At 38.7% G+C, this 25,866-nt stretch overlaps 1 protein-coding gene across 6 annotated transcripts in view; it reads left to right on the top strand.

The window, feature by feature from the left end:
• Nucleotides 1-19,808, top strand: part of NALCN (sodium leak channel, non-selective) — a 237,961-nt gene extending 218,153 nt beyond the window's left edge. For 5 of the 6 annotated variants that reach the window (XM_050332055.1, XM_050332053.1, XM_050332052.1 and 2 more), the window contains 14 exons: nucleotides 13-106; nucleotides 645-751; nucleotides 1,154-1,228; nucleotides 4,042-4,161; nucleotides 5,146-5,214; nucleotides 7,406-7,554; nucleotides 8,252-8,345; nucleotides 9,099-9,231; nucleotides 9,763-9,878; nucleotides 12,154-12,311; nucleotides 12,622-12,772; nucleotides 14,847-14,996; nucleotides 15,669-15,786; nucleotides 17,554-19,808. In XM_050332055.1, coding sequence (XP_050188012.1) covers nucleotides 13-106; nucleotides 645-751; nucleotides 1,154-1,228; nucleotides 4,042-4,161; nucleotides 5,146-5,214; nucleotides 7,406-7,554; nucleotides 8,252-8,345; nucleotides 9,099-9,231; nucleotides 9,763-9,878; nucleotides 12,154-12,311; nucleotides 12,622-12,772; nucleotides 14,847-14,996; nucleotides 15,669-15,786; nucleotides 17,554-17,747 — 1,728 coding nt within the window. In that variant the 3' untranslated portion in view covers nucleotides 17,748-19,808. The remainder of the gene's footprint in view (nucleotides 1-12; nucleotides 107-644; nucleotides 752-1,153; nucleotides 1,229-4,041; nucleotides 4,162-5,145; nucleotides 5,215-7,405; nucleotides 7,555-8,251; nucleotides 8,346-9,098; nucleotides 9,232-9,762; nucleotides 9,879-12,153; nucleotides 12,312-12,621; nucleotides 12,773-14,846; nucleotides 14,997-15,668; nucleotides 15,787-17,553) is intronic. The other variant, XM_050332057.1, reaches the window with a different exon arrangement.
• Nucleotides 19,809-25,866: the final 6,058 nt, after the last annotated feature.

Below are 25,866 nucleotides of genomic sequence, written 5' to 3'. Positions count from 1 at the left end.
TTGTTTATTAAGGGGACAGCTTTACTGACTGTAGATCAGAGACGATGGGAAGATTTGAAAAGCAGACTGAAGATAGCACAACCTCTTCATCTCCCACCTCGTCCGGGTATCAAAGATATTTTGATTTTATACATGTTAAGCCCTAGTGTTCGTAATTCCCCAGGAGTCTGCGATTCAAATTAAAATTGTAATCGTGAGGCCACTAGGAGGTTGTGCATAAGTTAATGTGGAAACAGGCTCCAACTACAGATCTTTCCATAAGGCTATTAAAATCAACCCAAAAAAGGTTGTGCTTCGATGGCTTTAGGACAAGCCTTAATGATAAAATGAATTTCTAAATGAAAAATATTTGCAGTTGGCTGTAGTGATATGAGTGGAATGTATTAACCTGACAACAGTTGAATGATGCACTTACACTAAAAGTACCAAAGCCTTCATGCAACACTGGTGTTCACTATTTGAAATTAGATGTTCAGAAACCCTATTTGATATGGAAGATTGTAGCAGAAAATTAGAAATATATTTTGAAACTGGTAAAGGATTATTTTGCTACTAATGAACATGGAAAATATGTTCAAAAGCAAGGGAAAAATGCCATTGTGTATTTTAACTCTTCTCCTCGAACTCTTTTTTTCTTTTTGCAGATAACGATGGCTTTAGGGCTAAGATGTATGATATAACTCAGCATCCATTTTTTAAGAGAACTATTGCTGTACTTGTTCTGGCACAGTCTGTGTTGTTATCAGTTAAGGTAATTGAGATTTTTTTGAAGCATTTCATTATAGTAGTAGAGCATGTGTTGCACATTTCCTAACACCAGTTAACCATCAACTGAGCCATTACTGTGATGAATGTAAGGAAACATGATTTCTAGATACAGCCACCTCAGTTGGGGCAGATCACTGTAGATTAATTGTAACTTTTAGAGCTGAGTCAATTTATGCCTTTTTGTGGTCTATTCCACTATTTTTAATTTCTAGTTAGACTGTAAATCTATGAGAGAAGAGTACACCAAGATGCCATTCCTGTCTGAGCATATTTTAAAGAGAAATCTATTCATTAACAAAACCTTCAAGAAAAGTTAAGGCAATGAAGAGGCATTTCTTCTGTTTAATAGCTACTCTTCTATGAATGGATTTTGTTTGCATTTCAGTGGGATGCTGCAGATCCAGTGACTGTACCTTTAGCAACAATGTCTGTTGTTTTCACCTTCATTTTTGTCCTCGAGGTAAAGTAATTTTGAGACTTCTTGAGATTAAGACTTATATGTACATATTTCATTTTGTCTTTAGGAATGCTGTCTCATTCTTCATTACAGTGTTTATTTCTGAACTTCTACATTTGGGGTTCCCCATGTCACTTGTCTTTAAACATGTATTGTAAGAAGAAACTTTTAATTTATTACCATCATACTTCTCTACAACCTTGAGCTTTGTGTCTTTTTAAATATATTCAAGTCTGAGCATTTAGAAGTGTGTTTCAGTGAACCCAGTGAACTCTTTTCTTGCAGAACATCTCAGATTAAATTCCCTCCATATAACACAGGGTCTGTGTTGTTTCATGGAAGTTCTGTTTGATCCATTGCTATTTTGTCTGGTGCGTTAATCCCCACTATTCTGTATCTGTGACATCATCAAACCTCTCTCAATTTTATTTTGGTTTGGTTTAAGTATCATACTTCATTTTAAAACCTTTAAATAAGCTATGTCCATATTGTCTATCTTTTGTAGCACAGATCTGGCTCCTGTGTGGTAGCAGTTCTCTTTCTATGAGAATATTGTTATTACAAACAACTGTGCAAGGTGTCTTTAGCCTATTTGCATAAGATTGGAATCTAATCATTTAGCCACATTTTGAAATGCATATATTTTTTAATGTATAAGGCTATCCATAGTGTAACAAAGCACACATTTATGATGTTAAAGGAGAGGCTTCCTCTGTGGTTAGGTTGGTACATAATTCTTTACAAGTTTGTGGTTGACTACTTTTCTTGTCAGTCCCTTCTGAATAGCTGATACTGACCACTATCAAGAAACAGGATAGTCAGCTACGTTTCCCACTACTCTAATCCAATATGACAGTTCTTATGTTCCATTGATAGGTTTTGCCAGCAGTGATGAATAAACAATGAAGTGAATAGCTTGTATACTCTAGCTGTACCTAGAGTATGGCCATGTTGTTGATTTTTTTTTTCCCCTACCCAGGAGAAATCAGTATCTCTGGAGAGACTGGGCAACACAGAAAAGTTTTGTGTCATATGCAGACAGGTTTTAATTTACCTACTAACTGTGTCTTTGGAAATGCTTTTTTCTCTTATACTGTCAGGGGAAACAAACACACTTCTAGAATTTTGAAGGAACTTTGTCAGAGCCAAGAAAAATTTGTTGGTTGTCCCAACAGGCAAGCTATCACACTGTGAATGCACACAATTTATGGAGAAAAAGCAGCTTTCTGCCCAGGATCTTCCGTAAGGCAGCATAGTCTCATTACAGAATCTGCTATGTACATGGTCTGCTACCACTAGCAGGCATGATCCATGAGGAATTCCAAAGCTTTCTGCATAGCCAACAGCCCTATGTCCAATCTAATGACTCCTGATTCAGTCTTAAACCTCTACTGCTCACATCAGTATATGTGGTATAGAAGAACAGGAAGAATTTGAAGATCTCACTTTTGTTACCACACTGATGATGACAGACTAAAGAGAGATGTGGGGTTTTTTATTTGCATGGTGTGGTATTCAGTTCAAGATTGTAGGCACCTGAGTTTAGGTGCTTAAATTTTATATTCGAGGTAGGTGTTCAAGCTGTAACTGTGATCAAGGAAGGTGGAGGGTGAGATTCAGTTACCTCCACTAGCCACTGCAGAAGGATAGGGATGTTTACAGGTCTTCTGTCATCCCTTCCAGCCCCATGCATCTCTCTCCAATTCTCTAGGGCACCTCAGCTAACTGGGTAGAAGGAGGCAAGATATTTTCAGATACCTCAAATGATAATTAGAAATTCAGAGAACAAATTGTTCATTCTGTAGCCAGACTTCAGAAAATAGTATAAGGCAAAAAACTACCTGGAAAGTCAGCCTTTTACCTCAACATTATGTATGGTTTAGGTTTCAAAAATATTAAATGGCAGGGTTGCAAGGTGGAATGGAAAAAATAATGTAATGAATGCCTGACATTTATAGTCTTTATTTAGTAGCTCTTAACTTGCTTTGGGGTTTTATACGAATTGTGTATGAGAAGCTCTCTGGTGTTCCCCCTACATACATCACCTTACATCAGTATCTGTTAGCTGTTATATCTGTTTCTTATTAGTATCTATTCTTGAGCTTCCTGTCAGTTTTCCTATTACCTGTACTGGAAATGTCAAGGACTTTGTCAAGCACAACTGTCTTTTACCAGGTACATTGCAAACTGTACTGCCTTTGCTGTTCTTAGCTTTCTTCTCTGACATGCTTCTGAGTACAGATGTTGCTGAGTGCAGAGTAGTTCTTAAAGCAAGAAAAATTTGTAATATGGGAAAGCTTTTTAATTGATTTGGACTCTAAGTGCCACAGAACAGAAGTGTATTCCCGAGTTCAAATGTGCTTTTGTGATTTTAGCCTGCTTACAGACAGATAGCTATCCAGGATACTACTACTTCTTTTAGCTACATGTTATTGACATAATCATTTCATAATTTCATGACTTGCTTAACTTTAAGAAATCTTAAGCCCACATTCACATCAGTAACCTATACATTAGGCATTCAGTCTGAGGTGGTCAGCTGCACTCCTGTCTTCAGTACTTAATGGAGACAGAGAGATACTGCTCATCCACTGGTCTTGGTCATCTGTGGTCTTCCATTAATTTTTGTTCACCTAAGGGAAGCTTATATTATCTGGTTAGTCCACATGAGAACGTTTAGCTGATATGAAAACTTTGGTTGTTTGAAGCTATTTGATAAGATGAACTCAATCAAACATTTTAGAGAATGGAAGAAGAATCTTATGGCAAGAAATAACCATTTCTTCATTACAAGTTTTAGGGTTTTTTATCCTTAGGTCACAATGAAGATTATTGCCATGTCACCTTCTGGCTTCTGGCAAAGCAGAAGAAATCGGTATGACCTCTTGGTGACATCTCTTGGAGTTATATGGGTGATACTTCACTTTGCCTTACTGGTAAGATTTACACAATGAAATTGCAGTGATTCAAGTGATTTTATCTGTTAAGCACCAGCAGTAGAATTGCTGCTACACATAAAGATAAACCCCTGGGAATTTAATAAAGGCTGAAATATGGCTGAAGAACATTAGGCTTGATGCTAAGAAGGAATTGTTGTCTTGGACGATGATGCAGTGCAAAGGTTGTCTTACTGATATGAGTTAGAGTCTGTAGATGTGGTAGAAAACAAGTCTTTAGGGGTAATGTGACTGAGAAAAGGAAGGAGACCGAAGAGACTGAGAGCTCTTGCCAACAACAGTCTCATGAGCAAAGAAGGAAGAAAGAGGCAATGCACAGAATGCAAATGGGAGCAAAGGACTGGAAGAAGTCATAGGTTCGAAATTGCTGAACAATACAGACTGTCCCAAACCCACCTGTACCACTCGTTTTGGTTAAGGGGGGAAGAAGACATGGAGGAGAGGGGAGGAAATCAGATTCTCCCTCCATCCCACACCAGTTTTCTAAATTTAAATACACTCCTAGTTCTTTTATTTACAAGGGAAGGAGAAGGGATGGTTGATACTTGTCATCAATCACAAGTTGTCAAAGTCACGACCCTGTAATGGCTCTGGGATTCCCTCTTGTCTGCCCCAAGCTTGGTTTGAAAGAAAACCTGTCTTGTGTAACTAGTCATTTTTTCCTGACATTCATAGTTTGGTCCTTGCTGCTAAGTAGCTTGGAAGGCCTGAGGAGTTTCTATAATCCAGTGGCTGCCTAGACAAGTAGACTGGGCCTGATGGGCATAATTAATAGAGGATTGAAGGTTTTTTGGTTTGATGTGTGGAGAGGTTGGGTTTGGGTTTTTTTATATTGTTGCAACTAGTTTATGATTTCTCTTATTTTATATGAGGATTGCCCTATATCACTAAAAGATGAATTGTCATGATCTTTCCAAGAGATCCCTAGGAGACAACGTATTTGTGTTTGTGTTTGTGTTCCAGAATGCGTACACATACATGATGGGGGCATGTGTAATTGTCTTCAGGTTTTTCTCAATTTGTGGAAAGCACGTAAGTATATTAATTAGGAACTGCAACTATTGAAGTGCTCATGTGTAGGTTAAAGGACTAAATGGTGTGCATCTCTAATGCAAGATCTATAAGGCTCCATTTTGTAGGCAAAGAAAAAAAAGGAGACTTCAAGCAGCAGTCTCCAACTTTACACACTGTCTTTAAAATGTCAGGATTTTAGGTATATTGTATAATAATGCTCTATTATGGTTACTGTAAAAGTTGCATTTTTTTCAGAAAACAACTGTTTTAAAAACTGCAGTTTTAAAAACTGCAATACCACAGTTTTAAAAATGCTTTCTGCAACTCTGAGCATACAGTGTGCTACTTTCAGCCCTTGCCATTTCAGTACAGTGTGATGTGCATGCTATTTATTTATTTTTGCTGCAAGACTACAGTAGTGGTGGTTGATGCATTCATCTTATAATGATAGTGCTCTTTTACAGAAGTTTCTTCCTCCAGAGTGCAGGTCTGTGTCTTTTGTCTCTAGAGTGTATGTCTTATAAATAATATGTCTTATAAAGGACTTAACGTTCAATTTTAAACCAATATTGGGCCAAGATGTTCTTCTGGAAACACTTGCATGGGTGACAAAGCAAGTCACTTCTCAATTTTATATTTCTTTTGTGTTTGGATTTTCTCTGGTATAATTGTGAGTAGATAGGCAGAATAAACATAGGCAGAGAACAAACACATTTATTTAACAAGTGGTGACACTGCACTCCCTTGCTGTGGAAATTCTTACACTATCCAAATATCTTCTATGAAGTCTGACATATTAAAGTAAATGTGATGAAAAGACTGCTGTACTAGGTTTCTGGGGTTAAGAACAGTAAGTCAAAGGGTTTGTTCAGTAGGGGGAAAAAGTTTTCTTTCAAACTACACAGAGCCTGAAGAGCCTTGGAAGTGAAATGAAAAATCCTTGCTTCTCCTATGCATCCAGACCATGTGATTGCCTTCAAAGGTTTCAGATTGATTCTAAAGTTTTTTTCAAGGTTTTAACCTAGTCATTTGTGCTTTCATGTTGGAGGCTGTATCAGTTTCACTAATTTACCTGTTCCATTGCAATGTGATGACTAAAGGTCAGCATGAATGTGACTCGATTATAAAGAAAACTGATACCCTCAGTCCCGTTAAAGGGAATTTTCCATCACATCCAAAGCATTTAAGGTGTTGGGACAATCTAGGGCAATAACTTTTTCAAGAGTAAAATGTACAATATACACGCATGAGAAAGTAACAGCTATAATCTAGGCCTATGGCCTATGTGATTTCCAAAATTATGCTCTCATCTTAAGCTCTTTGGTCAACTTCACAGGATCATAGACTCACAGAATGCTTTGGGTTGGAAACGACCTTAAATATCAGCTAGTTTCCAGCCCTCTACCATGGGCAGGGACACCTTCCACTAGACCAGATTACTCAAAACCCCACCCAACCTGGCCTTGAACACTTCCAGGGCTTGGGCATCCACAGATTTTTAGGGTAACTTGTTCCAGTGCCTCACTGCTTTCACAGTAAATAATTTCTTCCTAACATCTAACCTAAACCTTCCCTCTTTCAGTTTAAAGCCATTTGCCCTTGTCCTGTCTCTCCATGCCCTTGTAAAAAGTCCATCTCCAGCTCTTTGGATGGCCTTCTTTAGGTACTGGAAGGCTGCTAGAAAGGTCTCCCTGGTGTCTCACAAACTTACATGAGAAATTAATAATTTAATTAAGCTGTACTGATCTTAAGGAAATCCCCTTCTCTGTACATCAACACATTCCTTTAAGTAGGCTGCAATATCTGTAGTTTCTATCTAACAGTTAGGATCACTTTCAGCTAAGCTTAGAGTAGTTTACTGCACCACTGTTCATGCAATGCTAATTCTGATACTTCAGGAGTATACTGATCCTAGAATATTATAATTAAGCTTACACTGTATTATCACTCTATTATCCTAAACTGTATTATCTTATATATACTTTTTGAGGAGCCGCATCTTGACCTTGTAAATGAGGAAGATGTCTATAACAAGTAAAAATCACACACTCTTCAAATCAGATTTATAACATACTTTTTTACTGTGCTCATCCATTAATGTACATATGTAAAGAATTTGTTGTCAAAATGGCAAGTACAAGAACTGTCTTTTCCTTTTTCTTTGCTTTCCTGAATGGCATCAGAAATTGGTTTTTCTCTGTCCTTCCAGGTGACACTAAAAATGTTGCTCCTGACTGTGGTTGTCAGCATGTACAAGAGTTTCTTCATCATAGTGGGAATGTTCTTACTGCTGCTTTGTTATGCTTTTGCTGGAGTGGTTTTATTTGGTACAGTGAAATATGGAGAGAACATTAACAGGTACAGAATGTACTTCCTACCTTGTGGGGATGTTCTTTAAACAGTCTGAAGAAATCACATTCTGCTAGAGAGAAGTTTATCCATGGTAAAAACAGACAAATCTCCAGGTGTGGCTGAATAGTTCTAAACAGAATTTCTGATAGGAGACATCCTATTCTGGCACTGAGCCATCCTTCCAGTCCTTGTGCATTGGCCCAAATGACACCTGATCCAAACCAGAGCAGACTGAGAGCTGTTCCTCATTATGTCAGCTGGAATATGCTTCAAAGCAGCACTGTGCTAGCCTGCAAGCTGCTGAAACATGATGTACCTACTGCATCTTATTGGAATCACCCAGGAACAGGATCCATATACCAGGCTGATCCAGAGAGGAGACAGTTCTTTGAACTGGCTGTTGACTGGAGATTTCCCAGTCATCATCAAGCTTACAGAAGAAAATGGAGACAGGAAATAGGATGTGGCCTTGAATTTGCTTTAGCTCTAATAAAATGTGCTAAAATACTCAGACCTGTGTCTGAGCTAGAGTTCAGTTATTGTATCTTAAGACATGAAATAAATAATTCAATGAGCTCATTCAAATGATACTCTAACTATTTTTAGTTTAAAATAGTAGAACAGTAGAAACTGGAAACATTTTTTCTTGCCAATGTTTTATTTCTGGGAAGTGAAACAATCTCTCTCTTTTTCTTTAAAACAGACATGCAAATTTTTCATCAGCTGGCAAGGCTATTACTGTACTCTTCAGGATAGTTACTGGAGAAGACTGGAACAAAATTATGCATGACTGCATGGTAATTACAATGCTGCCAGAGATAAAGTAGACAAGAAATTAGATACACCTTTCCATCTCAGACTGCTTTCACTATCTTAGCTTTGTACAAGGAATATTGTGATTACCTTTATCTCTTCAAGAGATATAATGTTCACTAAACCTCAGAACATGACACACACATTGCAGCTCCAATCCCATACTCACAGTGTAGTATTTCATGGAGCTAGGCTATTAGATGGTTTAAAAACAAAAATGAAACAATTGTTTCAAAATCGGAAGTGCAATAGCTTACTTTTTCATTCTTATCTCTTCTTTGACTGGAGCAAGGTGTCTTTTCAGATTAACTTTTTCTTTAATGTCTGCACTTAGGTTCCTTCCTCAGAATTAATCCTCGAATCATTATATTTTTTACCAAGTAAATGTTTGTCTTGCAAAGAAAATCTTATGCCTTTCCTTTTTAAAAGGAAAGAAGATTTTTGAAAAGCACCATGTTTCGGAGCACTAGATTGTTTCTGTACAGTGGCATAATGCACTATGTGCCCTGCATGTGGTACTGAGGTCCATGCCTAAGCCTTTTTTGTCATACCTCTCTCTGTTTTCTGGTTTTTGGCTACTAAAGGAAGAAAAAAAACTGCCCACAATAACACCCACAGTATTATTCCCTAGTTGGGAAACTTTAAAGAAATAATAGTCTTAATTATTGTATTGATTGCAGATAAATTAAGAATTTCTTTTTATTAATATTTTACTTTGTTTTCTTTTGGTTTTGAAGGTTCAGCCTCCATTTTGTACACCAGATAACAGCACCTACTGGAAAACAGACTGTGGAAATTATGCTGGTGCTCTTATGTATTTCTGTTCTTTCTATGTCATCATAGCATACATCATGCTAAATTTGCTTGTTGGTAAGTGAAAATACTCATTAATAACAAAAAGGTAAGGTCCATCTTGGCATATAGTGTGTTAGATGTGAGTCTGTTGTGAAACTCAGGTATGAGGCTGCCATGTACTTTCAATGTTATCTTGTATGAGTATGTTTTTGATACTTCTTTGGCATGGTGTATGCTAAAGCTCAGGAAGTTTGGGAATGAATGTTTGTTGAACAAAGGCTTATGTTGTATTTGTAGGGTACAGTTTCCCTAAGAAATACTGTTTTCTGAGCTTTTCTTTCTTCAGTTAATATTTTTTGAGCATCATTGGAATTCATTTAATTGATATTAGAATATATTAGGTTAGGCATCTCACCAACATTTAAGATACAGCTTTTAAAAAGTGAGCATGGTGAATATTGATGTGGCATAACGGTATATTGTGCATTCAAAACCCTTGTCTGAACATAGAGGCATTTATTAATATGAAGTTGGCACAACAGAATTACCAGTTAGAGTGTAACTACAGGCTTACTTTGTGGTGTATTTTGTTCTTGTGGTTTTCAGCTATCATTGTGGAGAATTTCTCATTGTTTTACTCAACCGAAGAAGACCAGCTTCTAAGTTATAATGATCTTCGGCATTTTCAAATTATATGGAACATGGTTGATGACAAAAGAGAGGTAAGAAATTTTATAATAATCACATAAATCCAGTAAATTTCCAGTTTTCCTTGAAAGAAAGTAGTGTTGACAAAACTCACTGAACAGTTACTGTTCAAATTTTAGAAGCTCAGTGAGCATGATCTAAAGTTGTTCATGGCCCTTCAAATACTAACATGTATTCTGTGAAGTACTTACAGTAGCAGATTTACAAACAAACATACCTAATTAAATGATTAATATAATAGCATCTTTCAACACAGCTTCCAGAGAGTTGTCCCCTTGGAAGTCTACAGACTCATATCCATTTGCATGTCTGATCTTTGGAATAGCTTTGCTGAGATTTCAGCATTTTCTCCTCCATGATTCTTATGGAGAGGCTGATGAAGTATGGGCTGAGTGAGAAGACAGTGAAGTGGACTGAAAACTGTCTGCATAGTCAGGCCCAGAAGGTGGTGATTAGCAGCAGAGATTCCAGTTGGAGGCCAGTAACTAGTTGTGTACCCCAGGGTCAGTACTGGGTCTGATCCTGTTCAAAATCTTCATTAATGACCTGGACGATGGAGCAGAGAGCACCCCCTGCACGTTTGCTGATGACACCAAACTGGGAAGAGTGGCTGATAAATCGGAGAGTTGTACTTTCTTCTAGAGGGACCTCGACAGGCTGCAGAAATGGGCTTTCAGGAGCCTCATGAAGATCAACAAGGAGAACTGCAAAGTCTTGCACCTGGAGAAGAATAAACCAGGGCAAATACATGCTGGAAGCCACCCCGCTGGAAAGCAGCTTGTCAGTAAAGGACTTGGGAGTCCTGATGGACACCAAGTTGAACATGAGCTGCCACTGCCCTCTCAGCAAAGAGGACTAATGGTATCCTGGGCTGCACTAGACAAAGTATTGCCAGCAGGCCAAGGCAGAGGGTCCTTCCCCTCTACTCAGCCCTGGTGAGGCCACACCTGGAGTCCTCGGTTCAGTTCTGGGCTCCTCTGTACACAGAGACACAGACATATAAAGGGACACAAAGATGATGAAGGGACTGCAGCATGTCTCCTGTGAGGAAAGGCTGAGAGAGCTGGGACTGTTCAGACTGGAGAAGGCTCAGGGGCAGCTTGTCAGGGACCTGAAGGGGGAGTGCAAAGAGGACAGAGCCAGGCTTTTCCCCATGCTCCCCATAACAGGACTGGAGGCAATGGGCACAACCTGAAACATGGGAGATTTCCTATAAACATCAGGAAACACTTTTTCACTGTGAGGGTGACTGAGCACTGGTACAGGTTTCCCAGTGAGTGTTGTAGAGTCTCTGTCCTTGGAGATATTCAGAAGACATCTGGACATGGTACTGGGAAACTGGCTTTAGGAAGCCCTGCTTAAGCAGTGGGGATCAGACAAGGTGAGCTCCACAGGTCCCTTCCAACCTCAACCATTCTATGATTCTGGAGTAAGAATAACATTGGGGGGACTGAGCTGTTCAGATGCTCACACAAATGAAGTCATCATCTCAATTATTCATGATATCACTAAGATTTGAATATGAACAACATGGCAGTGAAACAAGTTGGCTCCTTGTAGTTGGCACATGGCTGTGCTGGAGATGGAATCTGCAGTCTGTACTGATGGAGTTAGAAAGTTCTGGATCCGTCATGCCCAGCACTGACACTATCTTTCTGATGTGGAACAACATATTACAGCAAAAATAGTTCCAGTCAGGCTTATTCAGTAGAACAAAATATTTTATTATTATGAGTACCACAGTTTCAAAGGGAAATACCTTCAGTCCCCAAAAGAGAATACAATAAAAATTGTTGTCACAGAGAGTGCAACATATGCTAAATTGCCTCTTAGAGCAGATAACCTTTAAAAGCCGGTAAACTCCCAACATTCTCCTGTCCAAGATGCAGAGAAGGGAACAAGTTTACAGTGAGTTATAGGCTTGGATGTGAGTGTTTAAATTGTAGTTTAATTTCCATTTTTCAAAGTCAGTTCTTCGGGCATATAATTCTCATTACAGATGAATGCAAATGGGAAAACTCAATCCCCAGGCAGTTTTGAAAATTTCTGGCAAAATAACCAGCATAGATTGTATATGAGTCAAATAACAGCAAAGACTTCTGTGAATGTGCTGAAGAGCTGGCTTCATGTGCATATTTTTCAGTAGTGTATTCATAGTGACTTAAATAGGCTAGGATTTGGCACAGAGTCTTTGGAGAAATCATGTTTTTCTCAATGATCAAGCTGAATGTCTGAGCTGGTTGTTAGGTCATAGTAATAATTTACCATTTATTATGCAATTTTACACAGGGGGTAATCCCTACCTTCCGAGTGAAATTTCTGCTGAGGCTTCTGCGAGGCAGGCTGGAGGTGGATCTCGACAAGGACAAGCTGCTGTTCAAGCACATGTGCTATGAAATGGAGCGGCTCCATAATGGTGGTGATGTCACTTTTCATGATGTGCTCAGGTACCCTGAGATTTTGTCTACATTTTTAGAAGATATATAATGGCCTGTGTTTCTCTCCAGGCTAACAGGTAGTCATTAGGCTTGGAAAAAAGGCAAGACTGGTAGCCACAGAGGCCATGAAATTTTAAATGCAGTACCAAAATTAGATGTCCTTTTCTTTCCTGCAAAAATATGAGCTTTGGAAAGCACAAGTCCTAGGGAATCAGCTCTAAGTATATATGTATTTTTGCACTAAGGTCTTAAGTATGAAGTTTTATTTTCTAGATTAAAATGTAATGACACCAGCATAAATAAATTGTGTTTCTTCTAGCATGCTTTCCTATAGGTCTGTTGATATCAGAAAAAGTCTTCAGCTGGAAGAGCTGCTTGCTAGGGAACAACTGGAATATACCATAGAAGAGGAGGTGGCCAAACAGACAATACGCATGTGGCTGAAGAAGTGCTTGAAGCGAATCAGAGCAGTAAGTCAAGGCAAAACCAGGATCTGAATGGTTGCATAAATTGTACTGTTCAACAATGCTGGAATTTTCTGCCACTATGCTTCATTTGCTCTGGAGGCATGATAATACTTATTTGAGGAAGTATGTAGCATTTGCTAACTCATCAAAAAAATGTATGTTACAGTTCAATAGAAAGTGCAACAAAAACAAGCAAATTTTGAAGGCAAAACCTGTCTTCCTGCCAAAAATTTATCTGTATTTTTGATAGAGCAGGAAGATGCATGTTCAAAGTCCAAAGTCAGAGGAATAAAGAAAAGATATGATTTGATGAAACTTCATAGGCCTAATACAGCCTCACAGAATGTAATTGTATAATTTCCTTGCTTCTGCTGGTACATCTGTCACCTGAAAATGACTCTTCAAATGGAACCTGTATTAAGATAAACCATTTGAGTGAGCCATTACAGTTATTGTGTGTGCAAATGAGCAGTATGTGTACATGCAAAGCAGGTTATGGACCATGGCACACTGTAGCTGTGTAGCCAGTAAACTAAGCAGGGACAAGGCACTGGCTCAGGACTTGGATGGGATCACCCATTAGCATGCTCCTCAGCACAGTTTTGGCCCATTTTGGGTCTCATGTACCCCCAGACCACTGCCATAGGAGCACCACTGTCCTCCAGGCATATCAGGGTGGAGACCAGTTCCAGTTGACAGTGGTTGAAGCTAGAGGTAGAGGGAAGATTAGCCAGATCACACAAGTCCTGGCCTGTCACTTGGCTTCAGCACTGCAGGAAATCCCAGTCTCTTCAACTTACTAGCATAGACCTAGCCAGTGATTTTGTGTTCTATTTATGCAGTGCTTCTGATTATCAGAAGCATTTTTACCTTTGCTCATGATAGCTACAATATATGCTGGTTGAAGTTTGGCTTGGATTAAATTTATATTAAAAAAAAAATCTTAGGTTTTGCAGTTATTCTCATTTTTTCTTCCAAAACCAATTCTTCCTTTATATAAAAAGTCACAACCTGATTGCATTGATGACTGATTTTTCAGTTTCTGTAAGTCTGAGTCCAGCTTTTGGCACATATATTTTTTTTTCTATAAAAAATTACTTCTTGTGATTGGAAGTTTTCCGTAGCAATCTGTATCATGGCATCTGTCTTTTGTTAAATTTATAAAAAATTTATAAAAAATCATAACAGGACATTTTGAATGTAATGTACATTCCAGCTGAAACGTCAGTGTTCAATGATACATAGTTTCATTTTTATCTCATCTCCGTATACGAATAACAATGGCAGTAAATTTAGTCAGCTCTCAGTTCTGGGTTTGTTCAACTCTGTTGTTCATTTCATGATGATACTGGACTACACTATATAAAGTAAACATGCTATTCATTTCATTCCAATAATATGGTTCACATCATTCCACATTATATGAACCTTTTATAAACTGAATGTGATTATGGAAGTTAATATGTATTTTCAAATTCTCTTGTTATTCTCCAAGTCTCTCTAGAGGGAGCATGTGAAAACTACCCAGGAAAGTAAAAACCTTCCTAAAGGCTGTTTGTTGTAATGCAAAAGCAAATTAGATTGTAAGATCATAATGGTAGCAGGTTTGTTTTTCTATTTGGACTATAAATCTATATTTAGTCCCAAGGTTTTCACTACTGTTTTATTCAGTCTTACTGACAGCCTGTTCCAAAGTCCATGAAAGAAATCAGAATTTTTCATTGTCTTCCTGTGAATTTCTAACAATTTCCATGTTTCTTTTTCTTTGCAAGAACTTTTAACTCATCAGTTTGAACTTTGCATGTGTTTAAACTGTAGGTTTAAACCAACAGTTGAGCAACGTGCCTTCCACTTAATATACTTAATGATTTTCATCCTCTATTCCCTGTGTAAAGGTTAGAAATATGCTGGAAGTCACTTTATTTTAATAGCAGCATCTGATACATGGATCTTCGTTGATGTACCTGGTATCCACATCTGGCTGTTCAGTTAAATATTTAGAATACTTTAAAAAAAAATCAAACACTGTGACACACCAATGAGAACATTTTTTTCATCACATCTTGTACCTTTATAGAAACAACAGCAGTCGTGCAGCATTATCCATAGTCTACGAGAGAGTCAACAGCAGGAGCTGAGCCGATTTCTGAATCCTCCCAGCATTGAGACAACACAGCCAAGTGAAGATATGAATGCTATTAATCAAGATAACAGTGCACAGCCAGAGGTATGTTAAACAGAGAACTATGAGCTACTCATAACAAAATCAGAAAACTTCCATGTTTCTTATTTCTTCTTTTTCAAAACATCATTTTAAATGAAAAAGCTGAAAGCAATACCTTGTTTTGCTTCAGTCTTTGCCATCAGATGTAAAGGCAAGATGGGTCTAAGGCAGTAATTCCCCAACACAGTTAGCTGTCTTGCCATCACTATAAAGGGCAGTTGTACAACTCTGTCAGCACCAGCTTTCAGCTCCAGCTTGAGCTTTGTACAGGCTTGGGAATGTGAAGCTTTCCAGTTCAGGCATCCTGAACTAGTGTTCACACAAAGAGATATAATACTGGGCATGCTGTGACCTCTGAGTAGGAGCCCTGGGCTCTTCCAGGCTAGGGAACTTAAAATGTACAACATAAGGGCTACTTTCTACAATGGATGTAGAAGGCTGAGAATAATTTCAGACCCTTCAAAGGGACTGTACAGTGGCATTGAGCCCACGTGGTCTTATCACATTTGTCTGTTTTCTGGGGCATTAAAGAATAGAAACCACACTGCCTTAAAGATGGCAATGTTTTGTTTTTATTCATGGATAAAGCTTGAAATAGTATAGAAAGATAACCCTCCTTAGGATTATACCCATGCAGTGGAGAACTATCACTGAGATTCTGTTATCTCTGTTCAGACGAGTAGCCAGCAGCAGCTCCTTAGCCCCACACTTTCTGACAGAGGTGGCTATCGACAAGACTCTGGAGATGCTGGGAAACCTCAGCGTAAATTTGGACAGTGGCGCTTGCCATCAGGTAAGTGAAGAAGGTTTATCAGTAGAGTCCCCACAAGAAAAATCGCTGCTGTACAATAACAAGGCCATGAGAGGCTTCGTGGTTCTGCCCCCTGGTTGCTGCTTGCACCCACATCAGGGCTTTTCTACCCTCGTGCCTCTTACAGTAAAGCAGTTTCTCCCCTTCTTCACAATTCTGAAAGTTTGGAAGATGGACTCAAGCACTGCCATGTGCAGGTGGTTGCGTTTTTTACTTTTTCATTTACCCCATGACCTTTGGATTGGGGACTGTACCAACCTGTATGTTTGGATAGCATCTTGTGCATTTAGAGTTCTCTTTTATCATGTAAAATATGGTGAAAATTAATTAAGTTTTCCTAAGAACAGTAATGATTTCTGACTGCCTTGTCTTGTCTAAACATGCCAGATGTATGATTTATAACTTACACCACAATAACACATTTTTAGATCTTCACTTTAAAACAGAATTGGCCACGTGTACAATCAGTTTCCCACTTATTTTCTCAGAAACAGGCTACTCTGCTAACTACAGTCCACTAGGAGAAAAAACGCTAGGCTATGCATAGATGAGGGTGCTTATATGAGGGTGGGAGAGGTGCATAGCTACAGTTTGATGACTTATTAAGTCCGTATCTCTAGAGTCCATATCTCCACCACCTCGAATATTCTCTCTTAAAGTGTATATTGACCTCTGCAGTCTGCTACACCCAGTCTGCTACACCCATGAACATCAGCATATCAACCTGCTTTCAGCTGTCATCAGTCAGTCCTGTTCTGAGTCAGAGTGCTGCCTTCAAAGGCTTCTAGTGTTCAGACCCTAATCATACCTAAATGGAAGAGAGTCATGCTCTTCTACTGACTACCATTAACACTACTTTTGTGACCAGTGTACTTGTCCGTGAAACGAGATAGTTTAATAGAGAGCTTTCAATCCATGTTTTCCAATGAAATATCACTGAGCAGCAAAGATCAATATTTTGTTGGAACGGAGAGAAAGAGTGAAAAAGAAAGCTTGCTAAGAAGGAATGGTACTTCTGTAGATGACTGGACAGGTTTTTCAAGTGAGAATGAGGAGCTCAAGTTTTCCTTTCTTAGCACTGATCTGATCCCTGTCAATCTTGAATGTTCCTCAGTGGATAATCCTAAAAAGGAGGATCATCTCCATGCACAATACAGCCAGACAGATAAGTAGTCTGCCTCCAGTCCAACAAAGACATGTATTTAGGATCACGAATAGCATAATCAAGATCAATTGTGGGGTTTATATAATGAGATATGTTTTAGTGCCATACCATCACCTTGTACTGACTTCAACCCCTAGGCCATGGTAAAGTATCACTTTCTAGGTGCAGCTGCCAACTCTAAAAGCACTTTTCCTCCCCTTTTCCTCGTGTTTACCACTTTGACTATTTTGCCATCAGCTCATGTAAGTACTGCCTAAAACATTTAGGCTGCTAGATAAGAAGACATCTCTTGCATCAATTATTCCAGCAGAAGGAAATGAGGCACTGCTCTGTTAAAATGCTCTACCAGCAGATTAGTGGGAATAGTGTGAACAGTGAAAGCTGGGAAAAAAAACAAAGAAACAAAAACCAACACACACACCAAAAAAAAAGCCACAACAACACTAGAACAGACTCCTACTCTTTTTGCAGTAAATCAGTTTAAAGGTGCCCCAGTCCAACTAGTTCTGTATACCTGAATTCCAAACAAAAATGCTCAAGAAGAAGATCTACTCTAATACAGAACTTTCTGTTTAATTTCATAGCCCCCAAACCACTAAGCCATTCAGTGTCTTCAGTCAACCTCCGTTTTGGTGGACGCTCAACTATGAAATCTGTTGCATGCAAAATGAATCCCATGTCTGATGCTGCTTCTTGTGGGTCAGAAGTCAAGAAATGGTGGACAAGACAATTAACTGTGGAGAGTGATGAGAGTGGAGAGGACCTTCTTGACATCTGAGAAATGTTTAAGTCATACTACAACAACAACAACCACTTCAAGTACAGTCTAATTTCCTATGTTTAGAATTAAAGACACTGTGTGATGTATGATTTCTTTAAAATCAATGTCATAAATTTTTGTATGCTTCTCCTTCTGCCATATGAAGCATAGCACACACTTAGATGTTAGAATTGACCTCTATAGGTACTAACTGTACTTTAAGAAACCTGTATATTATAGCAGCACTAACTAAGCCAGAAAGACTATATTGCCTTTAGCAGACAGAGTATTGAAAGATTTCATGTGGCCTGTAGAATCATAGTGAAAATATATTTTGATATACACACCTCTGTGTTTTTCTTCAACCTATACTGTATTGTAAAGTGGCAACACTTTACAATACAGGGGTAATGTATTTTATCTTGTGTTTTCACTCAGTTCTTATTTAATAACTTTACTTTAGAAAGATTTTATTATTCACAAATGACCTGAAGAGGTCAGCACTGACTTCATGTTCAAGGGAAGTATTTTTACAAAGTACAGATTCTGAATTGCAATTCTAAGCTTTTTCTGGACCTTTTTTTAAAATATGCAAGATACAGGATAATTCATTTTAAAATCAGAAGGTGAAGGATTGGCTTTTAATATGTAAATATATTTGAGGTTTGGTTAATTATGCAAAGAGCTTGATTTTCATAGAGAAAACAGGAAAAAAAAACCAAGAAAAAAATACATGAAAACTGTGCATTTAAATATCCAGCAAAAGACCTCCACACAAAAAACCATGGGTTTATGCTTCATTTTCAGAATATACTGGCTACATGTATGTGTGGTGTCATTATTCTCCTGTTAATTGGGTCCCATTTCCTTGTGCAGTTGTAAAATAATTTTCTTCTTGTCTGTGATAAAAATTAGCATGTTGAGGATTCTAATTACAGAATGGTATTGTATGTCTTTAAAAATACATTCAGTTTTGCCTATATAGGTCTAAGCATTACCCATGTTACTGCTCATGCTACAGCCCTGCAAAGCTAAGGCATGACATGTACTGCGGTTAAGTACCTTTATCCCTTTTATCCCAATGCATCATATTTTGACATGTTAGCCTTCATTTGTTTTATGAACCACTAATAGTGGTTCATAATGAACCACCATTGTGAAAAAGCAGCCATTGCTTTCATGAAAGTTTTTCCAGTGAAAGGCCAATGCTATACAGGTATGGAAGCGAGAAAAAAAGCCACAAAATGCAACAGTGTTTGTTAGTTTCAGAATTTAAGGCTGTCAAAAAATGTAGGGTAAAAATGTGCCCTTCCCTCAGGGAAGAACTAAGAGGTTGCAGATTTTGTTGCTTGGCCCCTGACTGGGTTTTTTAGCATAGCTGGGACCTTTCTGTTACCATTGTTTCCTATGGAAATGATAGTTTGCTCTAACATGGCCTGATGTGAGATATTGTTAGAGACTCACAGTTTATTTACATCACTACTTCAAAAACATATCCTTTCAAAAGCAGACAAAAGCCAGTGTTCTGAAATCTTTTCTGGCCAAGATATTAATGCAAAACAATCAGAATACAACAGTGAAAACACAGATGCCTTCACCAGAAATGCAAAATTAGTTTTGGCCATGATATACAGTTTTCTTGGCATCTATCAGTGTTTTGTTCCTAGTGTATGGTTGAACATTGTTTAGATTTTTTTCTAAAGTAGTCATACTGAACACATCTATATTTTCTGGTTGTTTTATGTGGTTTGGGGTATATTTAAGTTTAAATCTAGTCAAATGTAACTCTATAGTAACAGGATGTGTGCATTCTCTTGTTTACTAGATTATGAACCATCAACAAAACTTCATATGCAAATCCATTATTTTGTGTTCTGTTTTGTGCTTGTTTAAGTTAAGCTTTTGTATGTATGATAAAAAGATAAATGTTGAATTTATAAAAGATAGTATCTTTGAAAGTTCAATAATATATTGAACTGAAGATCACTCTTGCTGCAAACCTTCTTTTTAAAAAATCTGGCAAACATTTTTTCCTTGCCTTACTGTACACTGTCAATAAAAGTGAGTTGCTTTAAACAATATTCCTCCCTCTAGTTTTCATTCTAACTGCATTTGCTATACCTGGCTTGTCTGTGATAATGCTGCTTAGTAACTAGTTCTGTGGTTTGTACACAATTATTTAGAGGTGCTGTCAAACTCTTGTAATTGGAGGGCCTTTTTTTTTTTGATTTAACTCCAGCAATTGACCTCATCAGTAATACCACACAGGGTCTCAGTCAAAAGATGGGACTAAATAAGGCTGTTCATTATTTATTTTTATTTAACCCAGTTTATCTTTGTTTGCTTTAGAGTTTGGATGTGAGTGTGTTGTGTGTGGTTGTCCCATTTTACTTTTGCAGATATAGGAAATCAGAATCAGTGCAGGCAGCCTGAGAGAAAAGTTCAAACAAGACTAAATCCCAAGCAAAGGTAAACAAAAAATTGCCAGGGGAATATTACTACCTACAAAGTTATCCTATACAAGTGAAAACAGGAAGGTATTTAGACTTCTTTTCATCCACTAAGAGAGCTCTGTTCCATAGGAAGCAAGTTGTAAAAGTTTTCATGGCTTGGGTGAGTAAAAAAGTGGACTGCATATTGTCAGTGCCCAAATAAAAAACAGCTTGTGGAAAGTCTGAGAACATGCAGCAAAGATGTATCTCAATATCATTCCAAAGTCAGGTCAGATTTCAGACAATCACTTTTGTAATGAAGAAGCTAATAACTTGAAACCATTTGCTTCTGGAAGGTATCCAAGTGAATTAAGAACTGAAAACATAAAATCTGCCTTTATCTGGCAAGCTGAAAATACCATCTTTGTTTTAACTAATGTGGAGCAATCAGGCTTAAACATCTTCAAAATAACATTACATTCAGTATTGTCTACATTTGAAGACCAGTATCACAGCTTCTGAAAAGCCAAAGGAGGTTTAGATGCCAAAAGCAAGTGAATGACTTAGTATGAATAATCTATTTTGTTCTCTTCTTTCACAACATGCCCACAACTCTTGTTATTGTGCAGATTAGGGTATCCATGAATAAGTGAAGTAGAAGAGTTCACACTATTGTGACAGTACATTTGAAGCAGCAACAAGCAATATCCCATCCAAGAATGCCCATTCCTTCTCCTGCAATATTTTCACAAGTGAAAACAAACACTGGCCTGAGTTGTCAGCCAAAATTTCCAATAGGATTATCTCAATCTCCCTCAATCTAGCTTTCGGAGACTAAATTCATTCCTTCTATTGAAGGCAGTTTAGTCACACCACAGATGAACTTGCCACAACGCATAGGCTGATGCTGGGAAGTTGGCTGCCCTGGTTTGTTCAGCTGCTCTGCAACACAAAGGGAGCTTCACTAGAATTCAATTAACCTTCCTCGTCATCCCAAGGGTGCTGTTGTCAGACCCCATTAGCAGCTCTTGCCCATTGTTCTCAATGAAGAACCTCTAAGCACCAAGTTATTAATCCATCAGTGAGCTAAGTGTATGGCGGTGGCATTTTATCCCCCTTCCACAGGTTCCTGTCTCAGGTGCTTATTCCAATACCCTTACTGGTTTCCTACTGTTATCTGACTTGCATATCTGCCCTTGGAATTTGGGTGAATTACCTGAACCCCTACAAAAGTGTGTTTCAGACAAGGGTAGCTTAATGGAAAGGCAAGAAATGTCTTAAGTACAGGTAGACAAGAGAAAAAAACTCACACCACTATTCATCAGCCTGAAGAGCCATTGACATTAGACTTCTTCTTTCTGAACTCAAGCAGTAGCCACCAGTAGCACAAGCCTCCATTGTCTCAGTGGGCATTTGTTTCAGGAAAACTTTTACCTAGATTGGAAACACACGGGTTTGCACCAGACAGACATCAGTGTGTCCTAGAGACTTGGGCAGCCAGGTTCTGACTGGGTCCTCCACATGTTGGAAGTCACTGTGGTGGAACTGTTGTTTGTGAGTACATCTTCCTCCGAAGGTAAAAGAAGAGAGTTGGTCCTTGAGTTCATTGGCAGAGAAGCCAAATGTCACATCCCCTCATGCCCTGTTTTCTGGTTTTCTTTTAGGTTTTGCTCTCCAATTTCATGCAAGGTGGGCAGTGTCTAAGCATATTCTCTGTTCTCAGTATGTGCTCCCAAGAAATGGAGAATTCAACACAGTTATGATTTCACTGTAATGCACCTGATGCTAGTTTATAAGGGCAATGAGTCTTGCTTTTTTGGCTCGGCACCTATTCCACCGAACTACATGTTTTACAGATCAGGTATTTTCACCTCTCAGATTGTCTAAAGTCATACTGCCTGGGGAATCTGTTCACTGCACATTTAAAAACAAGGAAGAAAAAAGTGAAGAAGAAACAGGAAAAAAAGGAAAAAAAATATTTTTAAAAAATATATAAGTAGTTACCTGCGTGTTAGGTTTTAGTTTCTTTTTTTGGCTTTTTCATTTTAGTAGCTCCTTAAAAATAAATAAATCTCTGTTTCTTCATAAAGACAAGCTGCTCAGTTGTTCTGACCAATCTAAGAAAACAAAAAAGTCTTACTTTTTTCTTAATGTGTCCATTTCTCAAGTGCCCCTCAGTTTTGAAAGGAAGAGTTTCATATCTTGACTCTTCTTTTTGGTTATAAATGTCATCAAAACCTATTTGCTGTATTTGACTAAAAATTGTCAATACTTTGGTTACAAAAAACTGATTTTCCCCATAAATTTTTATGGTGATTAAAAATTCGCCCAGATTAACTTTTTTTCTTTTAAGTCCACCAGGAAAAAGTTCATCTGTCTGAAAAACTGGACATGACCCAGAAGTGTGAGCTTCCATCCCAGAAAGCCAGCCAAGTCCTGGGCTGCATCAGAAGCAGTGTGGCCAGCAGAACCAGGGAGGTGATTCTACCCCTCTACTCTGCTCTGGTGAGACCCCATCTGGAGTACTGCATCCTGCTCTGGGGTCACCAACACAAGAAAGATGTAGATCTCTTGAATTGAGTCCAGAGGAAGGTCACGAAGATGATCGCAGGGCTGGAGCACTTTCCTATGAAGAAAGGACAAGAGTATTAGGGTTGTTCAGCCTGGAAAAGAGAAGCCTCAGGGGAGTCTTTATAGCAGCCTTCCTAAAGGAGGGTGGTGAGTAAGGCAGAGAGAAACATTGTACCAACGCCTGTAGTGACAAGACAAGGGTTAGTGGCCTTTAACTGCAAGAGAGTAGGTTTAAATTAGATGTTAGCAAGAAATTCTTTATTATGAGCGTGGTAAGATACTGGAGCAGGTTGCCCAGAGAAGTTGTGGATGCCCCATCCCTGGAAGTGCTCAAGGCTATGCTGGATGAAGCTTTCAGCAATTTGGTCTAGTGGAAGATGTCTCTGTCTATGGCAGGGGGCTTGCACTAGATGACCTTTGAAGCTTCTACCAAGCCAAACCATTCCATGTTTCCTTATCTGGCATTTGAACAGTGTCATACAGAAAAATGGCAACCAGGAGAAAGAGGAACACTGCCTTTGTTATCACTATGTTGAAAACTGCACTACAATGAACATTTTACTCTGTTTGCTGAAACTGATTCAGAGAAAATGTTTGTTTGCTGACATCACAGGGGTCTTCTTCCCAAGCACTTCAAGTATTGCAAAAACTACACATTACAAAGGAAAAAAAAAAAAATCACTTTTTCCAGTTCCTCCTCAGCTGCCTGCAACCAGTCACTTGGTGGTGAGTTTTGCAGTGCCTGCTGGCCTTGTCCACCCAGCTGTTGGAGACAACCACTTCCTTATCACAGCTGGTAGATGCAACTAGGTGCCTGTGCTTCTGTCCTCCCTGACAAAACTTGAGTTTTCCACTGCACCCACAGTGCAGGAGACTTAAAGCTCTAAAGAGTCCAGTAGGAGCTGAGCAGATGCAGGTCCCTTCAGGCTGCTCTGCCTGGAGAGGGACATCTCAGTCACCATGGTGCTTAGGCAGCCAAGAGCAGCCAACAGGCATAGAAAGGCTTGTCTAAGTGTTTCTGCCAAAACTTCCAGATCAGTGATGTTAGGTATGCAGTTTATCCACTCCTGTGCTGCAGACATTCCCAAGGGTATGATCCACTGAATTGGTTTAGCTTCTGTGATTAAGAAGGTGTCAAATTCAGCTGCTCTTCTACCAGAAAGTACAATGTCCTGAACTTGGCCAGTTTAATTCTTCTTCACCCAGTTGCTTCTTCTTCTGAGCTCCATAAAATACTCCAGATTTTAAAATCCCCATATTAAAACCTTCACCTTAATTGGACCAGCAACAGCAAGAATATTTATCTGACATTTGCCTATAGATATATTTCAACTTCATATGTATTCATCAATTCAGAGTGTATCTGTAAGGGATTATCTATGTGAGGAAGTTGCACGAGCTTAAATTTACCCTGTTACTGCAAATTGATTACTCTAAATCAGTTTGAATACCTGTGGAAATGCTTATTTCAGTTTAAAGATTTTTTTTCTATTGATCTGTGTTTAAACCCAAATAACCCAAATGAAATGCTTTTATTCCAATGGCAAGAGTGATCCCACAGGTCTACACATCAGCCATTTTAATACCCACACCTTTAATTATATGCTTTTACAGCCTTTGCGTAGAGGAGACCCTTCTTAGGATTTCTGGAAGCAGCTGGGATGCTAACTAAAAGTGGTCTTAGGAGCAGCTTGCACCTTGCTCCCTGAACATCCTTGGAACCCAGTGACCCAGCAGCCCTGCCTCTGCTATGTGCCATTCCAACCACTTTGCTCAAAGATATTGTTGAGCAACTTGGGGTAATATACACCAGGAACCAACCCCCAGGATTCATTTCGGATGAGACTGTACCAAGTATGGTTTCCTCCACCTTGTGCAGCCCTTGAATATGGTGTGAGCAGCTCTGTAGCCCCCACTATTCCTACAGCCCCCCTAACACACCACAGAGCATATGGGACATCCTCTCAGTTTAATGCTATGGCTGGTGCAATAAATTCCCTGCCTTATTCCAAATGATTGAGCTGAACAATGAACAGAAAGAATATGTCAATTATTTACTAGTCCCACATAAACACCAAATGGGGCCCAGGATATGGGCTGTGGAAGTGATGAGGCTTCTGCAGAGCATCTCACACCATGGAGTGTGGACACACAGCTCCTCCACGTGCACTCAAGAACCAGGGGCACTGGTCTCTATCTCCACTTTTAGACACAAACAGCTTGGGATCAGATTGCTTTCACTAAAGCCTTTCTTTTTCAAGTAAACCAATGCTTTTCATTAGGAAAAATTTTGGTACAATCTGTAAGACCAGTTTTCTGAGCCAATCTGACTACAGAGTTTTAATTTATTAAAGTCATGCACAGTTGTATTCAAACACTGTATTCCCCCTGAGCTGGATGGTCAGACATGCCTAAGACAGACCATTTCAGCAATTTCTGTTAGCTGAGCCTTCTATTAAGGTGTCACAGAACTATGAGAAATGTAAACTCTTTTTTAACACCAGAGGGCTGGTGTTACTGTACATTGGCCTCTGCACACACACACACACAAACACAAGATAAGTAGCTTGAACCTCTCTGTGGTAGTGATTTAATATTGGTTTAATTATTTTGGTTTGTAGAGTGTTTATATATGCAGTGACAAGATATTTCTATCATCACTGTATAAACAGGGACCCTTCATTAACCTTACAGTACTTCTAGAAAAACCACTTTGTTTTGTTTGTGGAAGCATGACTTTTTGGGAAACTAATAACATTTGAATTCCCACTTAGGTATGATGTGCACAGAAGTTGTAATAGAAAATTAAATGAGCAACAACATTTCATTTTCTGTATCTCCAATGACTGTGGTATTTGCATGTCAGCTGGAATGCAGCCTTACATTTGCATTTCAATTCCCAGGAAAATTCAGGAGTGAGACCATTTTCAAAATCCAGATACTGAAGTTGAACAATTAGCTAAGAACACCAGAAACCTTATGCCACAAAATAAATGCATATTTCATTTCTTGGGAAGAGAAATTATGCTCAGTAATTAGAACCATGACACCTGTTTTTTATGATGCCTGCTTTTTCATTTCTGGATTTTCTGACCTGAATAAATGCATCTACATATGCTCACTTACAAGCTATG

This window comes from Myiozetetes cayanensis, unplaced genomic scaffold (genome assembly GCF_022539395.1).
Source record: "Myiozetetes cayanensis isolate MyiCay16 unplaced genomic scaffold, myiCay2020 scf5-8, whole genome shotgun sequence".
NCBI classification, from domain to species: Eukaryota; Metazoa; Chordata; class Aves; order Passeriformes; family Tyrannidae; genus Myiozetetes; species Myiozetetes cayanensis.
This window is presented reverse-complemented; position numbering and strand designations above follow the sequence as displayed.